The sequence below is a fragment of the Mastigoproctus giganteus genome, chromosome 5 (assembly GCF_048544385.1).
Source record: "Mastigoproctus giganteus isolate SK-2022 chromosome 5, ASM4854438v1, whole genome shotgun sequence".
Classification (NCBI taxonomy): domain Eukaryota; kingdom Metazoa; phylum Arthropoda; class Arachnida; order Uropygi; family Thelyphonidae; genus Mastigoproctus; species Mastigoproctus giganteus.
Genome location: NC_143579.1, coordinates 165,084,677 through 165,112,566, shown reverse-complemented (window position 1 = coordinate 165,112,566; position 27,890 = coordinate 165,084,677). Strand labels below are relative to the sequence as shown.

The following is a 27,890-nucleotide window of genomic DNA, read 5'->3' as shown; positions in this document are numbered from 1 at the left end:
ACACACACACACACACACACACACACACACACACACACACACACACACACACACACACACACACACACACACACACACACACACACTCACTCACATAAACGTTCTGTTTCTGTTACATGCCTTTTCTATAGATACTCCCACTGGCACTGTTCTTCTGATTTGGCTTCTATAATTCTCGCTCTCTCTTCCAAAGTACTCCGAACACGTGCCGCAACCAGTCAGCATCCTTTTACTGTTCAACTCAAACACACAGAACCAACATTTATTCCTTAAACTTACTTTTTCAGGAACAACCTAACTTCATACATATTTTCTGAAAATTACAATCTACAGAAATTCAGGTCTAATGTCAACAAGTACGTGTATTTTCTTATATCATCTCAACATTGAACCCAGGCACGGTATTTTGTACCTCTCGTGATTGGTGTTTCCAAAAAAAAAAAAAAATAAAATAAATAAATTTAAAAAATTATAAAGTTTTCACTGGAAATATATTTATTTTCATATTGCATAAGAAACAATCACCGTAGTTTTTTTTGTTCTTTTTTTTATACGATTGACATGGCAAACGGAACTACCGGTAACTTTTTTTTTTTTTTTTGTTACAACCAGTTATGTAATCCTTCGAACAAGCGGTACAAACAACATGTGGTGCCCGCGTCTGGTCTCCTAGACTAGAGCAGTGTTTCCCGACCTGTTGTCTGCGTAACGCGAAAAGAGTCCGCGGGACTTGACAGTTAAGCAGAGCTTTTCTGGTAGGCAACAATCCTAATAATGTATACTCCGTATCAACCGAGCTTGCTCGAAGGGTTGTGACGCTCTGAGCCAACTTTGTTTTGGCCCAGTTGGAGCCTATATACCATTTACTTAATGTGTGCATACCCGTAATTGTAAATGTTCTTCGTTGTATAATAAATGTTTTGTTTTGTTTTATTGTATTTTTCTTCTGCCTTATATGTCCATGAGAGGCTCACATTATGTGAAATGTGTGTGTGTAGAAATTTCGGTTAGTCCTTAGGATCTTGTGATCACAGAGAGAATTATAAAGCAGTGCAATTGCGCTGTAGACTATGTATTTATTCAATTGATTGCTTGTTACAATCGCCTTTTGTACAGCATGCAATCTAGAGGGGATTAAAAAAAATGCAAATCGGAGAATAGATTTAGAAAAAATTGACAGTTAAAAAAAAAAAAAAGGGTCCTTCGTGCTGGGTGTTTCCAAGAGGAATACCCACTCCGTGTAAAGTTTAACACACTTCGCACACAAACTGCATGATGGCAGTATAACACTGAGAAGCAAAAAGATTGTCTCTAGGCAGTCAACCTCCAAAACGACATCCGAAACCACGGCAGAGATTTTGAGAGAACTGCGCATTGGGACCGTCTTCAACAGGGGACAGGCTTCCCAGTTCAATTTCTAATTGCACCCATGTAAGAGACTGAGTTCTAGTTAGTACTTTTGTGACTCAGTTGTTTGTCGATATATAGTCGTTCTGTAGGTCTTATTGGAGCATAATATTTCACAGTTAACTTGAAACCGGTTCAGGATTTCCATTGTAATAAGCAGGAACTTCCTGTTAAAGCTTTTCAAGGAGATTAGGTTGAAGCGAAGATTTGCAGACTGCATAATTGCCTTAGACTTCGCGGATGCGAGATCATATCTACCTGTCAGTAATGTGGCCAGGATATGAATATTTGTCCTGATAACAATAAACTTCCATGGTGTCCACTCCATATTTGCATTCAGAATGCTTCTTGATACAGTGAAAGGAAATTGGAAGATCCGGTTTAACCACCTGAGAAGCCGATATTCAATGCTTAAGAAGGTTTTGACGTTTCTGGAGCTGGTGATCAAATGACCGAAACATGGCCGGCTTAAGGCACGATCGAGCGGGTCCCCAGAACAGGGCGCCAAAATTTAAGGGGGCGCAAAATGCCCAGAAAATTCATTGATTTACTGTAAATTTCAAGTCGGAGAGGGCGCACTAAAAAATCTCGCACAGTGCGCTGATAGACCTGGGGCCGGTTCTGGACCGAAGCATATAAGGCAGCCGTGGCTACTCACCTAAGTTTGTATTCTTTCACCAGTTGAGCCTTATGGACCCAGTTAATTCCTGTCTTGAGTGCCAGTAGGAGGCTAAGGTCTTCTTCTTTGTGGTAGTGAAATGCTCTGAGAAGGATAACTTGTTGTCCCAGTTAATTCCCAGATCTTTCCGATATTCGACTTTCTGTATGGGTTGACTATTTAAGAGTATGGTGCTTCTTATGCTTTCGGAAGAAGGACATCTGGGCCGTTTTGAGAGGGTTAATTTGAAGACTAATCGAAGCCAGGAAGTTGGCCAGGTTAGTTAACTGCTGTGTGGCTTGTAGAGCAACCTAGTGGTGTTCACTAACATTATTGCTGGATGGAAAGAACATTGTCATGTTGTCGGCGTAGGTAAGGATGTTTAGCACTTTGAAGGAGGCCATTGTCAAGAAGGTGGGAGAATACTGTTAAGAAGAGAAGTGGTACTAAAGACTGGCAGATGGTAATAAAAGGAATACAGTACTTACAAAGAAAAAAAAAAAAAAAAAAGAGACATAATAGTTTCGCTTCATTTATATCATCCAAGGTTTTACATCAACAGAAAATTACAAAGTTTTTTTTTTTTTTTTTTATTTATATATGTAAACCCCAAACACGAGAGGTATTAGAACCTATAGTACTTGGTACCGTGCTTGGGTTGGAGGTTGAGAAGACGAAAGAAGATATTTGTTGACATTGGACTTGAACTTCTGTAGACTGTAATTTTAAGGAAATACGTATGAAGGAAGGTTGTTCCAGAAAACGGCAGTTGAATGAATAAACGAGGAAGATGAAAAGTTGGTTCTGTGAGTTTGAAGTTGGACAGTAAATGGATGTTGGCTGGTGGCGGCACGTGTTCGGACTGTTTTGAAAGAGAGAGCGGGAATTATAGAAGATAATTCAGAAGAACAGCGTCCATGGAAATATCTGTAGAAGAGGCATGCAGCAGAAACAGTACGTCTATGAGAGAGGGAGTAGAGAGACTCTGTTAGAGATAAATCATTAATTAACCTAACTGCCCTCTTCTGATTGGAATCAAGAAACCTGAGAGTTTTTGAGGCACCACCCCAATGTGGGAATAATATTCCATGGCAGGGCGGATTTGTGATTTACACAGAGTTGAGCAGCTGTTTGGAAGAAAAGTAACGCTGAGTGCGAAAGAGAAAACCAAGTTTTTTAGATGCAGAGGAAGCAATATTTGTAATGTGCTTGTGCCAAGAGAAATTAGAAGTCAGGGTAGTCCCCAAAGGGGATATATCATTTTGCCTAGAAATCGGAGTCTCACTAAAGATAAGCATAGGAGTAGAAGAATCCTTTTTGCGAGATATAAGACAAGACTGAGTTTTAGAAGGGTTGAAATCAACTAAGTTGTCTTTGCTCCACTGGAGAATTACCTGAAGATCGGCGTTTAAGGAATTGGTAGCAGATTTTCGAGAAATTGAAGCTGATTGAGCAGGACAAGGTCTCTCAAAATGGAAAGTGGAATGCAATGTGCTATCATCGGCAAAACTATGGATAGGATTTCCAGTCAATGGAAGAAGGTCATTAATATACAAGAGGAAAAGAGTGGGGGAAAGAACTGAACCTTGGGGGACACCGGCATTAGTGGAGAAGTGAGAAGACAGAAAGCCATCTACCATCACCCTCAGTGAGCGATCAGAGAGAAAACTGGATAACCAATTACTAAAAACAGTTGGCAAACCATAAGATGGAAGCTTGTTTAGAAAACCTTTATGCCAAACACGATCGAAAGCCTGTGAGATGTCAAGAGCAACTACTTGTGTTTCACCGAACCTTTTCATTGAATTAGTCCATAAATGGGTAACATAAGCCAGAATATCACCAGTGGATCGACACCGACGGAATCCATACTGGCGATCGTTGATCAGACGGAAGGTTTCTAGGTAGTTTAAGAGTTGACGGTTAATTGATTTCTCCATTACTTTAGAAAGAGTAGAAGTAATTGCAATGGGACGATAATTGGATGGAAGAGATTTATTACCCTTTTTAGGAAGTGGCTGGATATGGGCAAATATCCAAGCAGAAGGAAAAACACCTTTGGAATAAGAAAGTGAAAAAAGGCGGCAAAGAATAGGAGTAAGTTTAGGAGCACAGGTTTTGAGAACAAGTGGAGAAATACCATCGGGATCTGGAGCTTTCTTAGCTTCGATATTCGCCAAAATCCTTCTGACATCCTTTTGACGGAAGACCACAGGAGGCATTGAATGGAGCGTGTTGGGAATGGTGGGAGCTGTTTTACCAAGATTATTAATACATGAGTTGGAAGAAAAATGGGATGCTAGCAGGTCAGCTTTATCCTTGGCTGAAATGACAACAGAACCATCTGGTTTGGAGAGAGGCGGGAGCAGAGATTGGCAAAAGTTGCGGCCAATAGCTTTGGCAAGAGACCAGAATGCTCGGCTGCCGTTAGGGCAAGATGCAAGTTTTCTACTCTTAACCTGTTCAAACTCTAGTTTGGACTGATTAGTAACTGCTTTACAATTGTTGCGAGCTTTGGTGTAGGCAGAAAATGAAACTGAAGAATTAGAAACAAGCCAATTACGATATGCAACATTCTTCTCTTGAACAGCCTTAGCACATTTATTGGAAAACCAAGGTTGAGATAAAGGACGAGATTTTAAAGTTTAAAGAGTGTGGGATAAAGGTTTCCATTCCTGTAAGAATAATTTCACTGACACGATCTGAGCAAACGTTGACATCAGAAGTTTTGAAACAGTAATCTGACCAAGGAAAAGAAGAAAAGTCTCGCAGGTCATCCCATTTTGCATTCTTGTAATGCCAAACAACACAAGGTTGGGAATAGCCATGAGATAAAGGTTCCACTGGAGAAGAGACAATCACCAAGTTGTGAACTGAAGTGCCTAAAGGACCTCTCACTTCGACCGTGTACTTAGATGGGTTGTTTGTGAGAAAAAGATCAAGCGTATTGGCTGTATGATTAGGATTGTCCGGTATTCTTGTAGGTAAATGAACAATCTGTGCTAGGTTATTAGTAATTGCAAAAGCCTCAGCATCTCGACCAGCTGGGTCGGTGTGACTAATAAACGGAAGCCAGCTGGAGTTGTGAACATTAAAATCACCAAAGAAAATTACCTCACTGTTAGGAAAGTTGGACTGGAGAAAGTCAAGTTGCAAAGAGAAGAAGTCAAAGAGCTCCAAGTGATTAGTGATGATTGATTGATTTTGATTTTATTCGCGCAAAAATGAGTGATTAGTGGAATTGGGAGAACGGTAGAGACACAGATGAATTTGACACAGTGAGGTAGAGAGATTTTAAACCAGAGAAGATCAAAGAGAGGAGATTCCAAATTGCCAAGACTCTGACAGGGAATATCAGAACGGACATATGCACAAGTACCACCTTTGAGGCGCAAGGAATTATACAGCGAATAATTTTGGCATCTGAGATGAGCAGTACATGAATTAACCGATAACTGAGATTCTATCAGAAAAAGTACATGGGGTTTGGCAGACTGCAAGTGGAAATGGACATCATTGAGATTAGAATTGAGACCACGTATATTTGTGAAATTAATTAGGAAGTGCTTGGGAGGTTTAGATCTTTTTGCAGATAAGCTTGCTCTATTAGTTTGACAATTCATGGTGTATTCAATAGTGAGAAAAAATTGGGTGGGACATGCTGTATGAGGTAATGGAATTTTTAGATATGGCGTACATATGGTAAGAATATACCCAGATCCTTGACATAACGTGGCCTCGACAATACTCCCCGCATACACACTACTCGGACTCCCTCCAGTCACTAGCCGAGTGGGTAAAGTACCTGCCCGGCAACCCAAAGGTCGCGGGTTCGATTCCCGCCTCGGGCTTGGATCAAAGTACTGCAAAAACCTTGGGAGGTGCAATATGGCCACAGAAGCCGATGCGCCAACAACTACCAAATCAATCAAAACCCTCCAGTCACTATCTGGCAGAGTAGAGGTAGCAAGATTATACACTAGCTGATCCGGAAGCCTCCTAGAGAGTTACCAATAGGTTCGGTCCGGTGTACTAACTAGCGGCCGGCCTGCGAACACCGTTTTAGACCTGTATCCTCGAAATGTAAGGAATATTGGATCTCGCCACGATTTCATCATTACCTCAAAAGTGATCAATCATACTGCATGATGGAAGAGATAGGGAAGGGTTGACCGGAACTTAGCTCTAGAGACTAAACATGGGTTCCACCACTTCAAGCCTCCAATAAGCAAAGTGGTGGTATTGCACCGGTTGATGAGTCATCTAGCACCTAGTACTGGCTGGTAACATAGAGGTGCCGACCGGGCTAGCCAGGTGGGTAAAGCGCCTGCCTGGCAACCCAAAGGTCGCGGGTTCGAATCCCGCCTCGGGCTTGGACCAAAGTACTGCATAAACCTTGGGAGGTGCATTATGGCGACAGAAGCCGATGCGCCAACAACTACCAAAAAAAAAAAAAAAAAAAGTAACATAGAGGGGCGGCGTTCCTCCATGTGCTGTGGGCGCCACACCTCAACCCCTGCTTAGGTTGGTTCACACCTGGGTTGTCACCCACCATGTACTTGTGCATGGAGTTTATACCCAGGATTACTCCTAGTCCCACCATCGTGAAGGTGCCGCAGAGGATTTGGCTGTCACAGACCGTCCGGACTTCGCCGAAATTGGGTCCACTTGACTTGACTGTCACCCAAATATCAGTTCCATCAGCGTTTTAGACTCCCAGGTAGCAAGTACAGCTTGTTTGGCATATCTGAGAGAATGTCTGTGGCAACCTCAAGGACCAAAAATATTACATAAGAATAATATGCAACCAATATGATATAGTTAATATTAACTAAAACATAGGTTAAGCATTATATATTGCAGTTTTTAATACCGTTGATTCCAACACAAATTCACAGCACAGAGAAACACTCCAGTGTACAGAGAAAAGATGTTATATACAGCAGTATATAGCTGTATAGCTATATACAATATTTCCTCCTATAGCTGTATAGGAGGAAATATTGTTTAATGTTTATAATTTCGAAATCAAACTTATTTTTAGGCCACCTGAATAATTAAATTTATCTGCCGTGCCGTGTCTGTTAATTGCGTGTGTTCTATGTTCGATTTGTCTGTTTTGCAGGGGGCAAAAACCTGCTATCTTCGCCTGAGATCGACTTTTTTTTTTTTTTTTTTTTTTTAGGAGCATTAGCAACTAAGGCCATATTGCTCCGGGGATATGTGCTGGTCATTCTCTGACCTTTCCGCATCCTCCGTATTTGGTGGTCACGGGCTCGAACCCCGGTGTAATCAAGAAGCGTGTGCTACGCACTGCTGCTCCTGCCCACCTGGCCACGGAGGCGCCTCTGAGTTCGACTAACCTAGCCACGGATTAAAAAAAAAAACATTAAAGTTCCTCGCGTAATCGTCGGGATTCGAACCCGGGCCTTTCCCACGCGGTGGGGGGGGGAGGACGGTGACGATACCACTGTGCTACCGCACAGAATTCTAATATCGAAGAAAGCATAATAATAATAAATTTCTTGTTTATACTCCCGGACGACCAAACAGTCAGAGGAGTTAACAAGATAGACAGAATACAAGAAACAGCACCGTATTCAGCAGTCACGGGCTTGAACCCTGGTCACTCAAGCCACGTGTACTTATGCACCCGCGCGCCTGACCACTGGGCTACGGCGGACATGTATGAATACTTATAATTGATTGTAATTGAGCTTTTATAAGTAAAGATTAACGAAAAATTGTTAATCTCGTCATTTATACAATTTGATATCAGAGGTCGCATCATGGTGTTGCAATCTTAATCGGAACGTAGGCGACGCGTCACATATGTCACTTACAAATAATCTTTGTCACTGTCTCTAAAGTTGCTATTTGGCCTTGGCACTGGCGCTCGTTGCCAAACGTAGTCGTTGCCACGTGCTGAGAAGGGCTTTGGCTTCCTAATTTGCGGAGTAGCATGGGTTGTATGTTCTCAAGCCGTGACATAGCGTTTCTGTACCCTTCGTTCTCAGTTCGTGAAGTTGCTCGCATCGTCATTGCGTCATGTGCACAATTTAAATATCCGTGTTTATGTTTCTCCAGTGTGCCCTCTGTGACCCAGTTATCTTGGATGAGTACGAAGTGTAGATTCCAGGGCGCTTACACGAGTGCTGTTAGTGTCTGAAATCTGTTTTCTCAACTTCCTGCATCTGTAGGAGCGACAGGACGGCTAAGTCTCAGTTTCATCGTCGGAAGTAACTTGCGGATATCCTCTGAAGGAATAAACATGCATATCCTATCTTTGTCCGAGGTAAGTGATGAAGCTTTAGACTGTACATATGATTACTTCAAGGCCTATACTGGGATGGAGGGGGGGGGAGAAATATACTGAAGTTTAGAGATTACCAGAAGGAATTTGATGAAAGGGCTTTACGTAGAGGTAAATAAAAGTATTCATTCACAACAACTGCATGCATTTTCATTTTTGTATGAGTAACAAGCATAAGAAGCGTAATATATTACTACCAATCCTACACAATGGTGGTAATTAGTTTGTCAGAGATAAACTATCACATTTACTTAATGATTGCGTTATCACATATATATATATATATATATATATATATATATATATACTGATATGGACACGCTAAACTTATATCGTATTAACTATACATACGTGCAGTAAAACATGGTGAACCGGAACAAGAACTCTAAATCGTAACTGCTTTTGTAAAGGTACTATGCATGCCATCACCGAACAATGCTTGAGAGAGAGAGAGAGAGAGAGAGAGAGAGAGAGAGAGAGAGAGAGAGAGAGAGAGAGAGAGAGAGAGATTGACCGACCGACCGACCTTAGTAGTATATTTTGGCAAATTTGCTACTTTGGTCAAAACGCAGTTGCCAAACTATATAGTGCAAGGAAGTTGCGGACTTTTGCTGCACTGGAAAAAAAAAAAAAAAAACCAAAAGATAAGAAAATGCAAATTATATGCTTCCTTCCTCACACGGATAACTATCCAGTTGACCTTTGAATTAATTCAAACTGTCAGTCTCAATTATCTGAACGGGCAACTTGTTCCACAATTAATGACTCGCTGGCTAAAAGAAAACTTCCTACAATCTAATCTAAGTCTCAACCCCTGTAATTTGAATTTATGACCCCTAGTTCTGGAATTCTTTGTAACAATGAAAATTCCACCTTCTTTTTTACTAATACATTCAGAGCCTTATAAACCTCAATCAGGTCACCACTGAGGTGCCTGGTTGCCAAGCTCTTACATAATCGAAGTCTTTCCTCATACGATTGTCCTTCTGCCGATTTCGCCATTCGAGTTGCCCTCTTTTGGACCCTTTCAATAAGCCAATGTCTTTTTTCGGATGAAGTCTCCATATTTGAACACAGTATTCCAAACGTGATCTTACAGTTGCCTTTGTTCGAGCCCGTCACCACCAAATACGGAGGATGTGGAAAGGTCAAGGGAATGACCACCGCATATTCCCGGAGCAATATGGCCTTAGTTGCTAATGCTCCTAAAAACCAAATAACTAACTAACAATTGCCTTATATTATGATGACTATGGGATTATATAAAAAAATAAATTTTTCTGTTTATACTCCTGGACGACCAAACGGTCAGAGGAGTTTACAAAATAGACAGAATACACGAAACAGCACAGTATTCAGCAGTCACGGGCTTGAACCCTGGTCACTCAAGGCATGTGTACTTATGCACCCGCGCGCCTGACCACTAGGCTACGGCTGCCTACTTATGACCTCCCTGTCTCTACAGGATAACGTTCGATAAATCATCGATAGAACACCATGAGCTTTCCTGGCTACCTGTTTTCACTGTTCCCAAAATTTCATATCTGATCGTATTGTAGCTCCCAGATCCCTTACCTCCTCCACTATTTTTAATTCGACTCCATCACGTGTATAATTTATTTGTAGATTGCTATTCCCCAAGTGTAAGACTTTTCATTTAGCATCATTAGAACGTAGCTGCCACTTCTCTGATCATCTTTGAAGTCTGTTCAAGTCATCCTGAAGGAGCATTGATTATTAACGACTCTGCCAATCTTTACGTCTGCAAATTTTCAAATCACGCCTTCTATTCCCTCATCGGTGTCATTTATGAAAATGAGAAACAGCAGTGGCCCAAGCAGTGATCCTTGAGTGACCTCACTCTTGACGTTACACCAATCTAAGAATAGCCATTAATCACAACCCTCTGACTTCAGCCCTGCAGCCACCCAGCAACCCATCTTCGAATCTTACCAGTAATCCCAACCTGTTTAAGCTTTTATCGTAACGTATTGTGCGGGAGGGAGTTTTAATCCGTATGAATGCCTATATTTTTATTTGAACCTTTTTCTTTACTCTCTTTTCCTCACCCCACCTTTCGCATCTGACTTGTATATCTCACAGAAGAAATCGGGTTCTTGGGAATTGCTATATTAAGTACAGTATATTCCTTCTTCGGATTGGACTGTGTGTTCAAAATGACTAGTCACAACTTCATTAAGGCTATATACAAATTTTTGTTACACATATATACAGGACAAGAAATTAAGAATAATTGTGCACATATTATAATGATAACACCACATATATGACACATTGTATGAACTAATTGGTTATGTAAATTTATATTCATGTACATCACTTATCACACTCAATTTCCACATTCAATTTCCTTATACAATCCTTACTTCTTATATAGCAATATTAATCACAAAACCTCCTCTGGCTAAATTACCATGATACAATTGAAACCATCCTATTAACTAGCTTTATCTTAATTATCTGGTTCATACTAGCACTAAACAAAAAAAAACTTTCTTACTTAGTAACCATAGTACAACTGAATCATCATATATGACAGTATTTACCTTAATTATCCCTTTTAATTTCCCCGTCTATATTAGCTACGTTACTTATATTCATTTATATGTAATTTGACCATCTCCATATATTCTCTGTTCATTACTATGCTTTAACACCACAACTATACTCATCTACATGTACATACATATATCTTAGTGTATAATTTCCCTGTCTACATTAGATACTTTAGCTACTTTACTTCTATTCATTCATATGTAATTTGACTATCTCCATATATTCTCTTCATTTCTATGTTCTAACATCACAATTCTACTCATCTACATATACATACATATATCTTAGTGTATCTCCCATATATCTAAGATATATCTCCCATATATCTTAGTGTATCTCCCATATAATCTTCCCCTGTAATTCTCTTATTATTCTCTATAGTCCTTCTTATAATTTAAAGAGTGCTTAGGTTAACTACGCACTTCTAATTTTCTGGCGGGATGTCTCCGTTAGGGCCTTCTATCCTTTCTTCATTCAGAGCTGCTATCTTCCGCCATCCAGAGCAATATCTTACGGCTTCCAGGGAAATATCGTATGGCATTCAGGACTGCTACTCAGCTTTCGGAATCTGCTATTCTGCCTGTCAGGACCGCTACCTTCTGTTCCAGGGCTGCTACTTTGCCTTTCAAGACTATTTCAGGGTATTATCACCTTCCTCGGTGGACTTGGTCATCTATGTGAATCTTCTTCTCTCATTCTCACTGTTTACCGAACTCCCTTTAACTACCCCTTACACGTTCATCTCTTAATTTCTCACTCCCTTACATTTCCGATAACCTCACTTCGACTTTTTTCCGTCGACTATCTCCTCACTATATTTCACTCAACTCTTACATTTTTTTTTTCTGATAAATTCCCCTCTTTTCCGCGCTCTCTTTTTGTTCCCCGAACTCTACACTGCCCCCTCAAGCCTGGCACGCCTCCCCCAAGGACTCCAACCAATCCTCCCCCTAATGTCTAAATTTACGTTCCGTTTCATTCGCTAACACTTTTCTCCCATGCTGTCTCCCTAGCGCGTAAACCAACCTCTTTTTCGAACATTCTTATTTTGTTCTCACTGGCAGCATGACCCTTTGATGTCCACTGGCAACCTCCACAAACACTCATTTTATTATCGCACCTTTCTTTCTAAAAGAATCAGAAAACTCAAAATCAGTCAGCCTGACGCCGGTCTTAATTTTAAACGAACACTGGATGTGCACTCACTTCCTGTTTTGGTCTGACGGTGTTATAGATCAAAGGAGGCGCTTCGTCTCCCGTCCTATTGTTCGTTCTCAAGCAACCCTTTTCACGCCTATTCACAAATGGCACACCTTTACCTAGTCCTGCTGTCCCTGTTTGTTCTTTTGTATTATGAGAATTGATAGTTTACCCTTTTGCTACCATTCCTAATTCTCACGCTTAAATTAACCCATCTCTAAATCTAACGTTCTTCTATTTTAATCTTACTTTGAGAAAAAAACCCAAATATTTTTATTTTAATTAATTTGTAAGATTCTACAGTTTACAGTATCCTGAGGAACCGAGTCAAATGCTTTGAGTTGGAAGTGGCGAAGTATTAGAGGCCTGACAGTTGGTTTTGTGTGATTGCTAAAGATCATGTGGGCTGTACTCAATAATGATCTAATATAAATGTATGTTTTTCCTCCAACTTCAGCAATATACTTATCTGTTTGTTTCTCACTGTATATCCAATCAGAATGGACAGTCCTAGATGACATGCTTAGCAGTGACCATTTTCTAATAATTTGCTGTTTACGGGCAGTCAACCCGTGTAAAATGGAAATTCTTTCAAGCCGATTGAGCTAAGTATAAACTAATTTCTCTTGATGAGAATTTCATTCAGTAGCAATTAATAGATAATTTGACTGAATATATTACTTCTCACATTCTTAATGCTGCAAGTATTGCTGTCCCATCATCATCAGATATCAAACTACTTCAAACTTTTAAATTACAAGAAGTTAAAGGCAAAAGCTCGTTGAGTTAGAGGAGAAAAAAAAAAAAAAAGATTTTGAATCGGGTTTGCTCCAATCATTAACAAAGGTTCTGACCCTAATTTAGTGCTCCATTTTGTGTATCAACTAATTTTTCTGTTTTCTTCTCGTCCATCTAATATGGGTGATGTCCATTAAAGTCGCTCAAAATATAGATTGGGGAGGAAAACTGAATAAGAGTTCTTCAAGTTCTTTCCTTAAATAAGATTCATTTGGCGGATGATATAAGAACTGAAAGTTAAATATGAAGTTAGTGTGTAGGCGTACAGCTACGGCCTAAATGTGAGATTGGAGCGGGATGTGCCTAGATGGGCTAGTCTGCGTGGTTGCAGTGATATCGTCACAGTCCTCCCACACCGGGTGGAAAAGGGCCGGGTTCGAATCCCGTCGATGACGCGAGGAACTTTAATGGGCTTTTTTCACTCCGTCGCTGAGTTAGTTGGTCTCAGGCGTAGATAGCAAGGTTTTCTTCCCCCAGAAACTGGGGTTTTTTCCGACCAGCAAAACAGGCAAATAGATCAGAGAACACATGCAATATACATATATGGGTATATGTAAGAGATTACGGGTGGCCCTAATATAATAATTTGAATTTGTTTAGATGGCATTTTTGAATTTACTAAGATGGCTGCACCACCAATGGCTGTATTTGCTCTGTTTGGCTTGTTGCGATCAATTTTAGTTTTATCTTTTTTAAGAAATACTGGTCTGTCTGTATCTATGTCATCTTCCTCGAGGTCCATATTTGCTGCATATGAATGCAATTTCATTTAAGTTTCTGGAACTCTCAAGTTTGTATCAACTGTTGCAGGAGTTAACGATTATTTATTTGTAAGCAGAGTATTATGGTCTGGTCTTTATGCCGTCTGTTTTTCTACTGTAAAGCGAAGTATTTGGACCAGTTTTACCCAGTCAGAGATTTACTTATTTCGTGTAACTAAGACATCAGTCTGAGTATACTGTTACCTTTGTCTGAGACTATAGAGTTTTCCTTACCGAGGCATATGTATTAGTAGCCATTGTTTTTTCCGAGCTTCTGTACATGTTACCTAGTTGTGCACTTTATTTTTTTCTATATTTATTTCTCTCTTTTCCATGTATTGCACTTTTCTAAATAAGCAGGATGTATTCTTGTGCAGCGCAGTTTGATTGATCATGCTCTTTTGAGTCACATTTGTGGACAAATACAATATCCTCTGCAAGCATTTTGAGAAGGACCAAAACGTTGGAATTTATAACATCTTATCAGGTTTCGAACGAAGGGGCTAACTTTACAACTTAAATAACCTACTTTAATAGACTGAGGTAAGATCTCTGTATTGAAAGTTAGAATGATAGTTTGTAGGGCAGTAACTCCATGTTTATATTTTGTAATTCACTTTTCTTGTATTACTAGTTGATCACTTATTTTTTGTGCTATCTCATCTTCAGTAAAAATCAGTAAATCCCATTCTGATTTTATTCTTTGAGTTCATCGCGTTAGTATTATTAATAATGGCAAATATTGCAAGAAAGAAAGCTTAATGCATCAGCCAAAAAAAAAAAAAATTAAAAAATTAAAATAAATAAAATGAAACAAAATAAAAAACTTCTCATAACACCTGCCTATTCCTTTCACTAGTCGGACTAGTTCTTCATTGAATTTATTCAAACTGCCCACTTCCAAAACAATATTTGGAAGTTTGTTCCAACAATATCCTGCTTCTGCTATAACTACACATAGATGATCCCTCCTATGTGCAGTTTCAGCAGGAGCAAGAATGCCATTAGCATTGAGCTTGCTCAATCCATTCAAACCCTTAAACACCTTAATCAGCTCACCTCGCAGGTGCTTAGTGTCCAAACGCTGCAGTTTGCAGAACTGAAGCCTTTCTTGGTATGACAACCTTTTTGTTCCCCTCACCAATCTTACTGCCCTTTTTTACACGCATTCCAGCAATCTACATCCTACCTAAAATGTGGTCTCCAGACCTGTATGCAGTATTCAAGATGCGACCTAACCAACGCCTTGGGATAACTACCTCCTTATCTCTACTAGCAAAATTCTTGAATGTCATTGACAGAATCAGAGAAATTTATATCTTGACTGCACAATTAATTCCAGGGCCTTTTCATTTTTCAGTACTCCGACTATAGTAGCACACACTTAGTACGTTAATCTGGTATTTCTGCTGCCCATATTCTCTACCTTACATTTTTCGGTGTTAAACTTCAATTGGTTTTTCTCAGCCGATCTATCTAATTTTTCTAAATCTTGTTGTAGTAGTTTACATTGATTACTGTCATTAACCATCCTGTGAACATTTTATCACTTGCGGACTTAGACATGAACCCTGATATACCCTCATCAATATCATTGATAAATATTGAAAACAAATATGGGCCCAGCACTGAAGCCTGGGATACTCCACTAGTCACATTAGTCCTCGAAGAGCAGTTGTCATTAATTAATAACCTTCGTCTATCTTCTCCCTGCTCTCCTAGGTAGCACAGTTGGTATTATCACAGTCCTTCCCACACTGGGTGGGAAAAACCCGAATTGGACTCCTTTCAATGACGCAAGGAATTCTTATGGGTCTTTTTCACAAAGGGCGTGGGCTAGTCGGTCTCGGGCATGAGTAACTTGGTTTTTCATCCGTAAACTGTGGTTTTTCGTACAGTAAATCGACCCCAGAACATACGCAATCAGTGGTGAGCTGTCTTCCATAAATTATGGAAATTTGTGAATGATCAATAAATCATTGATCATTCACAAATTTCCATCAACAAATCTACAATACAAAAACTTATTCGTAATCAATAGATACAAATCAAAATACCTAAACCAAATGCGAAAGATATTTCACATAAAACCATCTACCGGTCTTGCTAGGCACACCGCCACTTTTTTATTCTTCTTTTTTTACAACTAGGGAAATAATAGTTAAATTTTTTTCATGATAAAATTTTAATATTGCGAATAAAAAATAACATGAAATATTTCTCATATCACGAATAAAATAAAAACTATCACAAAACATTCTACAATATAAAAACAAGTACAGGTAACCCTCGTAGAAAACAGTAGTTTGGTTCCAACAAAATCTCGTGTAATGCGAACCATGTTATACGGGACTAAGAACCAGTACAAAAAGGGGGTTACGTTCCAAAAGGTAACAAAAATACACTTTTTTTTTTTTTTTTAATAACTATCGGAAGCTTAATTTTTATAGTAGTAATAACTTAATATTTTAACTTTATTTTTATAATAGTAGTAACTAAAATAGTAATAACTGAACAAACGTCTTACCTTACAAACTGTGATATTATATGTGAAATGATGTCCTCATCATCATCAGCCATTTTCAATCCACTGCAGGATGAAGGCCTCTCCAGCAACTTTCCAGTTACTTCTGTTTTGAGCACTGGCCATCCATTTACTACCCACAAACTCATGAATTTCATCTATCCATCTCCGCCTTTGTCTTCCAGGTTTTCTACTAGATCCTCTTGTGTACCATTCTTTTATTTTCTTAGTCCATCTGTTATCATGTCTACGAGCTATGTGTCCTGCCCAAGACCATTTTAGTTCTTTAGTTTTGCTGCCTAATCTATGTGTTTTCTGCCTAATCTATGTGTTTCTCTCCTTATCTAACAGTCTGATTCCCAATATACTGTAATTCGTTCCATTCTTCGCTGTGTGTAGTTCTCAGCTTCTCTTCCATTCTTTTGGTGAGTGCCCAAGTGTCACTTCCATAAGTCATACATTGGTTCATTATTTTACGTTTCAGACAAACTGGGATATTGCTCTTCAGTATGTGACTATATTTCCTGAATGCTATCCATCCAAAATTTATTCTTCTCTTGACTTCCAGCCATTTATCATCATTACAGCTAATAACTTGTCCTAGATAAATATATGACTCCACCTTTTCAATTACTGCTCCTTCAATCATTATTTTCCTTTCTGTGGCATACTTGTTTATCATTACTTATGTTTTAGCCATATTCATCTTTAGTCAAAAATCCTAACTAACTGTGCATAACTGATTAAGATTTTCCTGTAATTCTTTGGGATCGTGGCTAATGACCACAATGTCATGTGCAAATCGTAAATGGTTTCGGTAGTCTTCGTTCACATTGACTCCTTTCTGCGACCAGTCTAGTATTCTGAAAGCTCCCTCAAGGGCAGCAGTAAACAGCTTCGGAGATATTGTGTCTCCTTGTCGAACTCCTGTCTCGATTTTATATTTCGTACTGCCTTTGTCTAGTGTAATAAAGGAGGTAGCATTCTCATATATTTTCTTCAAAATCATAATATGTGGGGGTATCTATGCCTTGTCTTTCCAGTGCCCGAAACATTTCCTTATGCTGCATGGAGTCAAATGCCTTTTCATAATCCACAAATGCCAGGCATAATGGCGTTTTATATTCATTTGCTCTCTCCATTAGTTGTGAAATTACGTGAAGGTGATCCATAATTGAGAATCCTGTCCTAAAGCCAGCTTGCTCTTTCGGTTGATTCTCATCAAGTATTCTTTCTAATCTGTTAGTAATGACCCTTGTGAACAACTTGTAGATATGGGATAACAAGCTAATTGGTCTATAATTTCCAATTTCTGATTTATCTCCTTTCTTATGCAACAAAACTATGATTGCATTATTCCACTGCTTAGGCGTCACATCTTTTCTAATGCACTTTGTGAAGAGCCTTGCCAGTTTTTGTGTTATGTCTCTTCCTCCCAATTTTAACAACTCTACAGTAACTTCATCTTCCCCTGGGGCTTTCTGATTCTGCATTTTCTTCAATGCATGTGCCGACCGCGCTAGCCAGGTGGGTAAAGTGTCTGCCTGGTAACCCAAAGTGCGGGTTCGAATCCCGCCTCGGGCTTGGATCACAGTACTGCAAAAACCGTGGTAGGTGCATTATGGCTACAGAAGCTGATGCGCTAACAAAAAAAAAAAAAAAAAAAAAAAAATCAATGCATGTTCTATCTTATCAGGAAGAAAATCGGGTATGTGGTATATGTTGCTAATTTGCAATCCATCTTTCCCACTGCTGGCATCATTCCCTCACTCCCTCTATAATTCTCTATAGTAGCTTCTGCTATTTGAATTAAGCCTTCTGTGCTGTTTATAAGTACACAATGGCTGTTCTTCAGTTTCAGTATCATTTGGCTTTCTGTATTACTGCTCATGGCTGCTGATTTAAATCCTTTGTTTTCCCTTAATGCTTGTTCTACTTTTCTTGTGTTAAATCTTCTTATGTCCTCTCTGAGTCTCTTTCTAATGGCTTTGCATAACTCAGTATACTCAATTTTCTCCTTGTCAGTGTTTATCTTGCTCTTCATTTTCGCCTTCCGTTCATCATAAGTGTTTCTTGACTAATTTTTTTCTTCTTTGGATTTCTTTTTCTCTATAGGTTTCTTGGGCTTTATCACTTTCAGAAAGGTGTAATATTCCTCGTCGATATCTTGGTCCTGAGCAGTCTGCAGAAGCTCAAACTTGTTCTTAAGTTCCAGTACATACTGCTTTTTCTCCTCTTCTGTTATCTCAAAGACCTTTGTATTATTTACTCGAGTCAGTTTTTTCCTTTCCTACATGTATATCAAGTGTACATCTTACCATTCTGTGATCACTTCCAACATTTACCTTATTCAGGACGGTAACATCATTCACAATATATCTTCTGTTAGTGAGGACGAAGTCGATTTCATTAGTTGTTAATCCATTTGGACTCTTCCATGTCCATTTTCTGTTCACCCTTTTCTTGAAAAAAGTGTTCATTACTGACAATCCTTGAGATTTTGCAAATTCCCCAAGTCTTTCATTTCTTTCACCAAATCCAAAATTTCCTATAGTTCCCCTTTCTGCTCTGTTTTGTCTTTTTCCAACCTTAGCATTTAAGTCCCCCATAATAATAGTGTAGTGGGTTTTCTGCTCATCTAGAAGACTCAATTTCGGTGTACATTTCTTCAACCTCTTCATAATCATGGCTCGATGTTGGTGCATAAATCATTATAACCTTTAGTTTGTACCTCTTTGAAATCCTGAGTATTAGTCTTGACACCCTTGGTGATGTACTTTTGAATTCCAAAATGTTGTTTTTTAAATCTTTATGGACCAGAAACCCAACTTCACCTTCACTCCTTTCACTGTTTCCATTGGTGTACAGCAGATTTCCACTTGATAAACTTATAAGTGATTAATTTCTTCTTCTTGTTTCAGCCAAACCGATGATGTTCCAATTCACATTTTCTAATTCCTTTTCCAGCTCTAATATCCTATCTTCACCGATTCCTTACATTGTAAGAGGCCAAGTTCAGTTTCCGTGCATGGCAGCCTGGTCGTACCTAGAGATTCTTAGCACCCTCTGCTTTCACCCTGATCCTCTCGCTGCTGTAAGAGGGAGAGTGAAAGCCGCTGGGGAATGAGGGTCATTTGTTTTGTCGTGCTGTCATATGCTGGAGGGTTTGGTCTTTTCCTTTTCATGCTGACCAGGCATCTTGAAGGGAACCACTCTACACGTTCGTTGCCACCTAAGTGACGTAACAGGGCTTACCATCGAGAAGGTGTGCATGAGTGGATTTTAGGGAGGCAGGCCAACCGGACTTCTCCTAAATCTTCTGTAATAGAAAGATATTGGATCCATCAGTGTTTTAGACTGAGTGTCTGATAACACACAGGATACCTGTTCCCCTCTAAGCCCCTGTGAAATAATGTCTGTTCATCTTCATTGCTGCTAAGTACTATCTTTTCTGCAGCATCTAGATTTCGTGTACCTTTGTTCTCTGTCGCAATCAAAGTCACAATCCGCACGCTTCGAAGTCGCAATTTTTTATGGTCTCAAACAAACACAAGTTCAATAGCACAGGACCTAACCCAGGGATTTCCCAACAAAATACAAATATAAAGCACAAATTTGACTTCATTACCTTACTAATTAACAAAGTTAAATGATACGTGAAAATCGGAAGAATATTTTCCAGTTAGCAAAATAAAAATAAATTTACTATTGAGTAAATTTATTTTTATTTTGCTTAATTAATACGTACGTTAATATGTACATACTAACAAATTGATATTTCTGTTCACTGACTTTTTTTTTTATTTTAAAATTTAAAACAGGAAAAATAATAAGAAATTAATAACGAAGAACACGGCACGCACAAGTTTCAACAAATACGATACGCAGTAATAAGTTTCTGAAAATTTATTTGTTTTTTTTATGATTGAATATTTCATGGAAGGGGAAACACATTTCATCATCATAACGTAAAAACCCTCAGACCTTGCTGTCGAATTCCAGCTGTCGGTACTATAGCAAATGCAAGAAGATCGAGTTTACTACCCGTTTATAATCGATTACACTAACAGAAAAGACCAATACACCTGACTCTGCTAATTGTTTTTATTGTTTTTTGGTAGTGATCTCCAGAAATGTGCTTTAGAAAAATACCATGAAGGCCATAATGACTAGCGAATCAACAGCAGGGATTAACAAAATGGAATGGAAACGTTGAAAATTATATCTAACATAATAGCAGGGTTTTCCCAGCACAATAATACCGTGTTATGCGAAATTTTCCGCAATTCTCAAACCGTGTTAGAGCGAAACCGCGTTGTAAAAGTACCATGTTTGTTTGTACGTTTGTTTTTTTATTATTATTATTGTTATTATTTGGTTTTTAGGAGCATTAGCAACTAAAGCGATATTGCTCCGGGGATATGCTGTAGCCTAGTGGTCAGGCGCGCGTGTGTATAAGTACACGTGCCTTGAGTGACTGGGATTCAAGCCCGTGACTGCTGAATACGGTGCTGTTTCTTGTATTCTGTGTATCTTGTAAACTCCTCTGACCGTTTGGTCATCCCGGAGTATAAACAGAAAATTTATTTATTATGCGGTGGTCATTCCCTGACCTTTCCGCATCCTCCGTATTTGGTGGTCACAGGCCCGAACCCCGGTCTAATCAAGAAGCGTGTGCTATGCACTGCCGCTCCTGCCCACTGAGGCGCCTTGTTTTTTTGCCTGTATTACATAATAAACAAACTATTCTAGAAAAGGTACACAAAAATCACAGATTACATGAAAAAAATTATTACACAAATATTCAAGAAAAATTTATTCTAAAAATTTCCATGTAGAATTTACTTCTTTATTAATGCTTCTTGTCGAACTTCTGCTTTGCTCAATAGCTGAGCGGTGATTCGGAGGAAAGATTTGATATAACGAATGTATCAAATTGAAGTAATGGTTTTCCATTTAGATTTATGGTCATCATATTTGCAACGTATCGGTATTTAATTGTCAAAGATGTTATTTTTCTTGTTGCAATTATTATTCATTACGCTGAAAGCTCGCTCAGCTTCAGCACTGCTAATCGTAGTGGTTTCAAGGATATTTCTGTCTTTCTTAATTGAAAAGCGAATTTCACTCGATTTTAAAGATAAATTGTCTTCGATAAAATCATTAATTTTTATTTCATATTTTATTAGAAAACTTAAATTTCTTATTCGTTTTTCGTGCTATGCCTCTTGCCATGGAGACAATTTCTTCCATATTCCACGATTCCGGGTAGCATATGTTTAAAATTTCTTTCAGTTCCTCATCGTCAGTGATATATCATTATTTTATTTATTTAATTTAAAATTACCCTGTTGTATTAATAACCTACATTTTGTCCTTTAAGGATAAAACAATGCAGTTTAATAACTTATCACTAGGTAATTTCTTAAATGTGTTCTTACTTTCGATTTTGACTCCTTCAAATTCTTTCGACTTCAGCATGCGCTCAGTTTTAGCTTCATAATTTCCTTCAGAATTTTTCAAATTAGCAATAGCATTGATAATTAATTAATTAATGGAATAATTAATTTAACTGCTTTTACTATAGTGATGCTCAGGGCCATACTTATACTTCTCGAGGTACGAGGCGCTAAGCTCTTGCGGGGGGGACCCCTTTTAGGATACCAGTAAAAAAAAAAAAATTGCATATATAAATAATATCAAAAACTGTGTTACAAAAATATTATAAAAACATCCAAATCTTGTTTGTTGGCAGTGAATAATAGTAGGTGCATTATAAAACAGCAATGCAATAGCTAAATTATGAGTTCATACAATTTTTGTGCATAAATATTTTTTCCTTGGCAAAAATACCTATTAAATCATCGTAATTAATGCTACTAGTTCAGATTCAATAAAACAATAACAATTATTAACAATGTCACCCTTCGAACCTCACAAAGGAGGTTCGAAGGGTGACACGAATAATTACAGACCAGTTAGTTTAACTTCTGTTCCGGGTAAAATAATGGAGTCACTGGTTAAAGATGCATTGCAGGATCATCTAGACAAGACTGCAGCAATAATTCAGACACAGCATGGGTTTGTTAAGGGAAAGTCTTGTCTGACAAATTTGATTGGTTATTATGATGTGGTCACATCATAAAGGAACTGGATGCAAAAAATAATTTTGATATCATATACTCGGATTTCAGGAAAGCTTTTGACACTGTTGCGCATGGAAGACTACTGTACAAATTGGAGCAGAATGGTATTAAGGGTAAGTTGCTACAATGGATAAAAGGATGGTTAAGTGGGAGAAGACAGAGGGTGGTAATCAATGGGTGCTGCTCTTCGTGGACTAATGTTATTAGTGGAGTCCCACAGGGTTCGGTGTTGGGTCCACTGTTGTTTTGTATATTTATCAATGATATTGATGAAGGTATATCAGGCTTAATGTCGAAGTTTGCAGATGACACGAAGGTTGGCAGGGTTGTTAATGACAGTAATGGCAGTGTGCTACTGCAACAGGATCTAGATAATTTGGGCAGATGGGCTAAGAAGTGGCAACTGAAGTTTAACCTTGACAAATGCAAAGTACTGCATATGGGTAGAAGTAACCCCAGAGAAACGTACCAACTGTGTGGTACTACACTTAAGGTGGTAGAAAATGAAAAAGACCTGGGAGTAATTGTGCAGTCAGATATGAAGTTTTCTGAGCAATGTAGACAGGCTGCTAGGGCAGGTCATGGGGTTTTGTCAATGATATATAGGAATTTTGCTAGCAGGGAAAAGGAGGTGATTGTCCCTCTGTATAAGGCAATGGTCAGGCCACGCCTTGAGTACTGCGTACAGGTCTGGAGGCCTCATTTTAGGAAGGATGTAGATTTGCTTGAGCGTGTACAGAGAAGAGCAACACGATTGGTGAGGGGAATGAAGGGATCCTCTTACCAAGAGAGGCTTAAGTTCTGCAAATTGCAGTGGCTGGAGACTAGGCACCTGCGCGGTGATCTGATTGAGGTCTATAAGGCCTTGAATGGGTTGAGCACGCTGAATTCTGATGGGATCCTCCCACTTGTTCAGAATACGAACCTACGGGGACATAAGTTCAAATTAAGAAAGGATAGATGTAGAATAGATGTGCGGAAATTTGCCTTTAGCCAGCGGGTGGTTAATTGCTGGAACAAACTTCCATCTGTCGTTGTGGAAGTTGATAGGTTAAATAAATTTAAGGAGGAACTGGACAGGCAATTGGAGGGTATGGTTTGATTTTTTTTTTTTTTTTTTTGGCTGATGCTGCATAAGCTCCTACACTTGCTTTCTTGCATCAAGTGCCACTACTACTACTACTACTACTATTATATTATTCCTCAAATAATTTTTTACTCGTTTGAGAACAGAAATGACCATTCTCGCTTGTGTTTGTCACAGGCATTGTGAGAAATATTTTTAGAATTGTTTCGATATTCGGAAATGTCGATCTAAATCCATCATTAATAATATTGTACATATACTGAATATTTGAAACATTTTCTTTGGCACTGCTGCTGTTATGATCAATGTCTTTTTAAATATTAATATATAATTGTTTTAAACTGCTTCATTTAATTCTGTGTTTATTGACAATTTCAGATTTTTAATTCAAATGAGATTATAGTAACAGCTTAAAAGTAATATTAACTGATAATGATTAAATATAAAAATTAAACCTTGAACCAATATGAATTGATTCATATTGAGCTAGAAACAATGCATTCAATAAAGGGAACGTATGCCACAGTCACAATAGATACGAAACATTACATAGATTTGATACTTAAATTTTCTGGTACAACAGAATCAAAATTTATTAAACTACAACACTACTTCAGAGAGATAGATACATACCTATATTTACTTCAGTGTGTGCAGTCCTACGTATCACACTTTAACTTTGCACACTAACAATTACACTAAATGTTACAGTTTTGAGGTCTCAGCTTATATAGATTCTCAAATCCATGAATACTATTAAAATCGTTTCTGCAGAGTGAATAAAATTTCCATATAATGAACGGATTTCGAGAGAGGCTGGGTACGCATTGTTCGCACCTCTGGCCTTTAGGCCAGCTTTTCCCAAACTTTTTTAGTCACGGAACACTTTTCATCTCACAACATATTCATGGAACACTTAACAAAACAGAAGTTTAGTGGGATCCAAAGAACTATTTCGTAATACAGTAGACTCCCAGTTAACCGGCACCCATGGGAATTGGTAGATGCCGGATAACTGTAGTTTCTGGTTGCTTGAGAGTTAGTATTAAAAAAATACTTGACTATTATATTGAGCCCAATACTTAGAAAATTAGGACAAACACGGACACATTTTACTAAAGAAACTTGAGTTTTATTATAGAAACGCTTTTTGAATACAGTAACTTACAAAAAAAGACACTCAAAACTGTTGCAGTAGGTAGAGAGTTTACTGGGTAGACATCGCATGAGGATAGTCAGGATCTGCTGATGTAGCTGGGACAGGATCAGGAGGGTCTGTAGATGGTTTTGGATCTGCATCAGTAGATGATGTTGTGCTGCCAAACTTGCTTTCAGCATTCTTCAAAAATGAACAAATATCACCTTGCGTTGAGGTCTTACGTCTCTCAGACAAAGTCAAGTTATGCATGATGTGGAGCTGCATAAGATGCTGAGAAGTGAAGAAGGGTGTCTCTTCTGCAAAAGCTATTAAAGTTTCAAATGCTGCAGTAGCTCTCTGCCAGGATACTTTTCCCAACTGACACACATCGTCATCACTTTCTTCCTCCTCTGCAACTTTCATTTTTCCATGATTCACAACAGCTTCTATAATGTCTTTTGTATTCAGTGTATGAGTTACTGGTATATCTTTATCCATAACAAGCCAGTCGTCGACTACATCTCGAGGCAAATTCATTTCGTCAACTAACTCACAGATTTCATCATAAACAGTGCTATTGACAGCTACACTATTGACTGGAAACTCCTCAAATTCGACAGAGGAGGACTTCTCAAATATCACAGCTGGCCACAACTTTCTCCAACATTTCTGTAATGTTTCATTTCTCACAGAGTCTCAAGCACAACTGATAGTGTAGATAGCATCTTTGAGGTTATATTTCTTCTAAAAATCAGAATTGTCCGCATGAAGTCGCGCCTGTAAAACATTTTTATGTTTTGCATCGCTCCCCTGATCCATTGGTTGGATCAGACTTGTGACGTTAGCTGGAAGATAATACACGAAAATGTTGCCATTAACTAGCTCTTCAGCAGGAGGATGTCCGCGACAGTTATCCAAGAGCAACAAAACCTTACTATTCTCTGGTATCCCTTCTTTCGTAAATTTTCTTTAACACTAGGGTCAAACGAATAATGAAACCACCTGGTAAAGGTTCCTGCGTCCATCCCACTGTTACTCTGTGCATGGTAATGTACGGGAAAGTTACTTACGCCTTTAAAGCACCTTGGTTTAGCAAATTTGCCGACCACACACAGCTTTACCTTATGATTTCCTGATGCATTTGCACAAATGAGCACAGTTACACGCTCTTTATTTTGCTTAAACCCATGAGCTACCATCTCATTACCACCAGACAAAGTAGAATTAGGCAGACACTTCCACATTAGTCCTGTTAGTTAGTTAGTTATTTGGTTTATTTGGTTTTTAGGAGCATTAGCAACTAAGGCCATATTGCTCCGGGATATGCGGTGGTCATTCCCTGACCTTTCCACATCCTCCGTATTTGGTGGACGGGCTCGAACCCCGGTCTAATCAAGAAGCGTGTAGCCGACCGGGCTAGCCGAGTGGGTAAAGTACTTGCCCGGCAACCCAAAGGTCGCGGGTTCGATTCTCGCCTCGGGCTTGGATCAAAGTACTGCAAAAACCTTGGGAGGTGCAATATGGCCACAGAAGCCGATGCGCCAACAACTACCAAATCAAAAAAAAAAAAAAAAAAATCAAGAAGCGTGTGCTACGCACTGCTGCTCCTTCCCACCTGGCTACGGAGGCACACATTAGTCCTGTCTCATCTGCATTATAAATCTGTTCTGGGGTCAAGTCATATTTTTCCACTATTTCACTAAACACCTCACGAAATGCAGCTGCAGCCTGAAAAATCAGCCGATATCTGCTCCCCTGACAAATCCAGCTTACGGATGCCGTGATGAAACTTGAATCGAGTAAGCCAGCCACTAGAAAATGAACACTTACCTTCAATTTTAATTTTCTCATAAAATTCTTTCGCCTTTTCTCGCAACATGGGTCCAGAAATGCAACCACCCTCGGATCTTTTCAGCGAAAACCACTCATACAGGGCCTGGTCAAGCATTTACATTCTCGGTGTATGAAGAGTTGACGCTTCTCTACACTCTTGTCACTCTCCGACTTGGCATAAAACTCCTTTATTTTCTGAGACTGACCTTAATGCCATAGATCGTTGATGAGCCAACATTAAATTCTTCCATGAGCACTGCACGACTTTCACCTTTTTCAAGCTCTTGCATATTTCCATCTTCTGCTTGAGGGTAAGCACTACACATTTAAGCTTACTTGCTACCTGTTTTGGCATACTAGGGATTGAAAGAGAACACAGAATTTGAATAACGATAAATCAACCAGTATATTTACACAGTGAATTGTCCGGAGTGAGAGACAAACATGTGCTGAGGGCCGCGCGTACTCACAGCGCAAAGCGGCGCGCCAAGTTTGAATTATTTTATCTAGAAATTAATATGTATCATTTTAATTTTTCAACTACCTACTATTTCCAAGATGTTTTGCCGGTTGCTTGAATTCTGGTTAACGGAGAGTCTACTGTATTTTATTACATACGACGCACTATACATCAGGAGCGTCTATATTTCCAACACACGTAAAGCCAAAAATCAAATAACTGTCATCATACTTTCGTTTTGGTCTTTTTTTTAGTTGGTTCTTGTTTTTTCGCTTCGTATTTTTGGAGAACAAAGGGCTGTGATTGTTCATCCTCACTTTGAAGTGTGACAATATAGTGTTCGTTTTCATCGACCACAGTTGCACTACTAGAAGTACTTTGCTTTTCGTTTTAAAGTTCCTTTTTTCAACCACAAATCTATGGTCACATATTTTAATAATAATATTTAGAAATACTAATAATTATCAAAACAAAAGTTATACAAGGAAGTGAGTTTAGTTATGATATCGGTTCGCTTCCTCCTGTCCTTCAACCCGTGTACTCCAGGCTAAATCGCATACGAATGGCATATTAGATCACTACATTGCTACTTTTTCGTAGATGTCACTACCAAAAGCCCGCCAAAATAAAGTGTTCCACGGTCAATTCAATCGATTATTAGTCTATGCCAGTATGATAATAACCGAAAAAAAAAATTATGTTAAATATTATAATGATACAAAGTGGTGTACGCTACAAATATGCAAAATTTTAATTTATTTTTTTAATTATTAATTACGATTTTTCATAATTAATTCTCTTAGTTCTCCCCTTAGTTCTCGCCCTTAGTTCTCCCCTGAGACAAAGCACATTAGTTTGAGCGTTTTTCTTTGCTGCTCTGATCTGAGTCATGATTTCGGTTTAATTTCAATAAAATATGAATTTCAGTACAAAATTATAACCCTAAACTTCCATCCCAACACAGTTATAACGCTATATATATTTTTAA

General features: G+C 38.7%; 1 protein-coding gene across 4 annotated transcripts in view; it reads left to right on the top strand.

The window, feature by feature from the left end:
* Positions 1-27,890, top strand: part of Myo61F (unconventional myosin 61F) — a 748,935-nt gene that overhangs the window by 60,145 nt on the left and 660,900 nt on the right. For 3 of the 4 annotated variants that reach the window (XR_016546978.1, XM_090374259.1, XM_090374258.1), the window contains exon 1: positions 7,994-8,360. The exons of the other annotated variant lie outside the window; for it this stretch is intronic. Coding sequence is in view for 2 of the 3 variants with exons in the window: in XM_090374259.1 (XP_090230385.1) it covers positions 8,337-8,360 (24 nt within the window). In the remaining variant the exon portion in view is untranslated. Of the gene's footprint in view, positions 1-7,993; positions 8,361-27,890 lie in introns of those variants that run through there. 4 annotated transcript variants of the gene reach the window in all.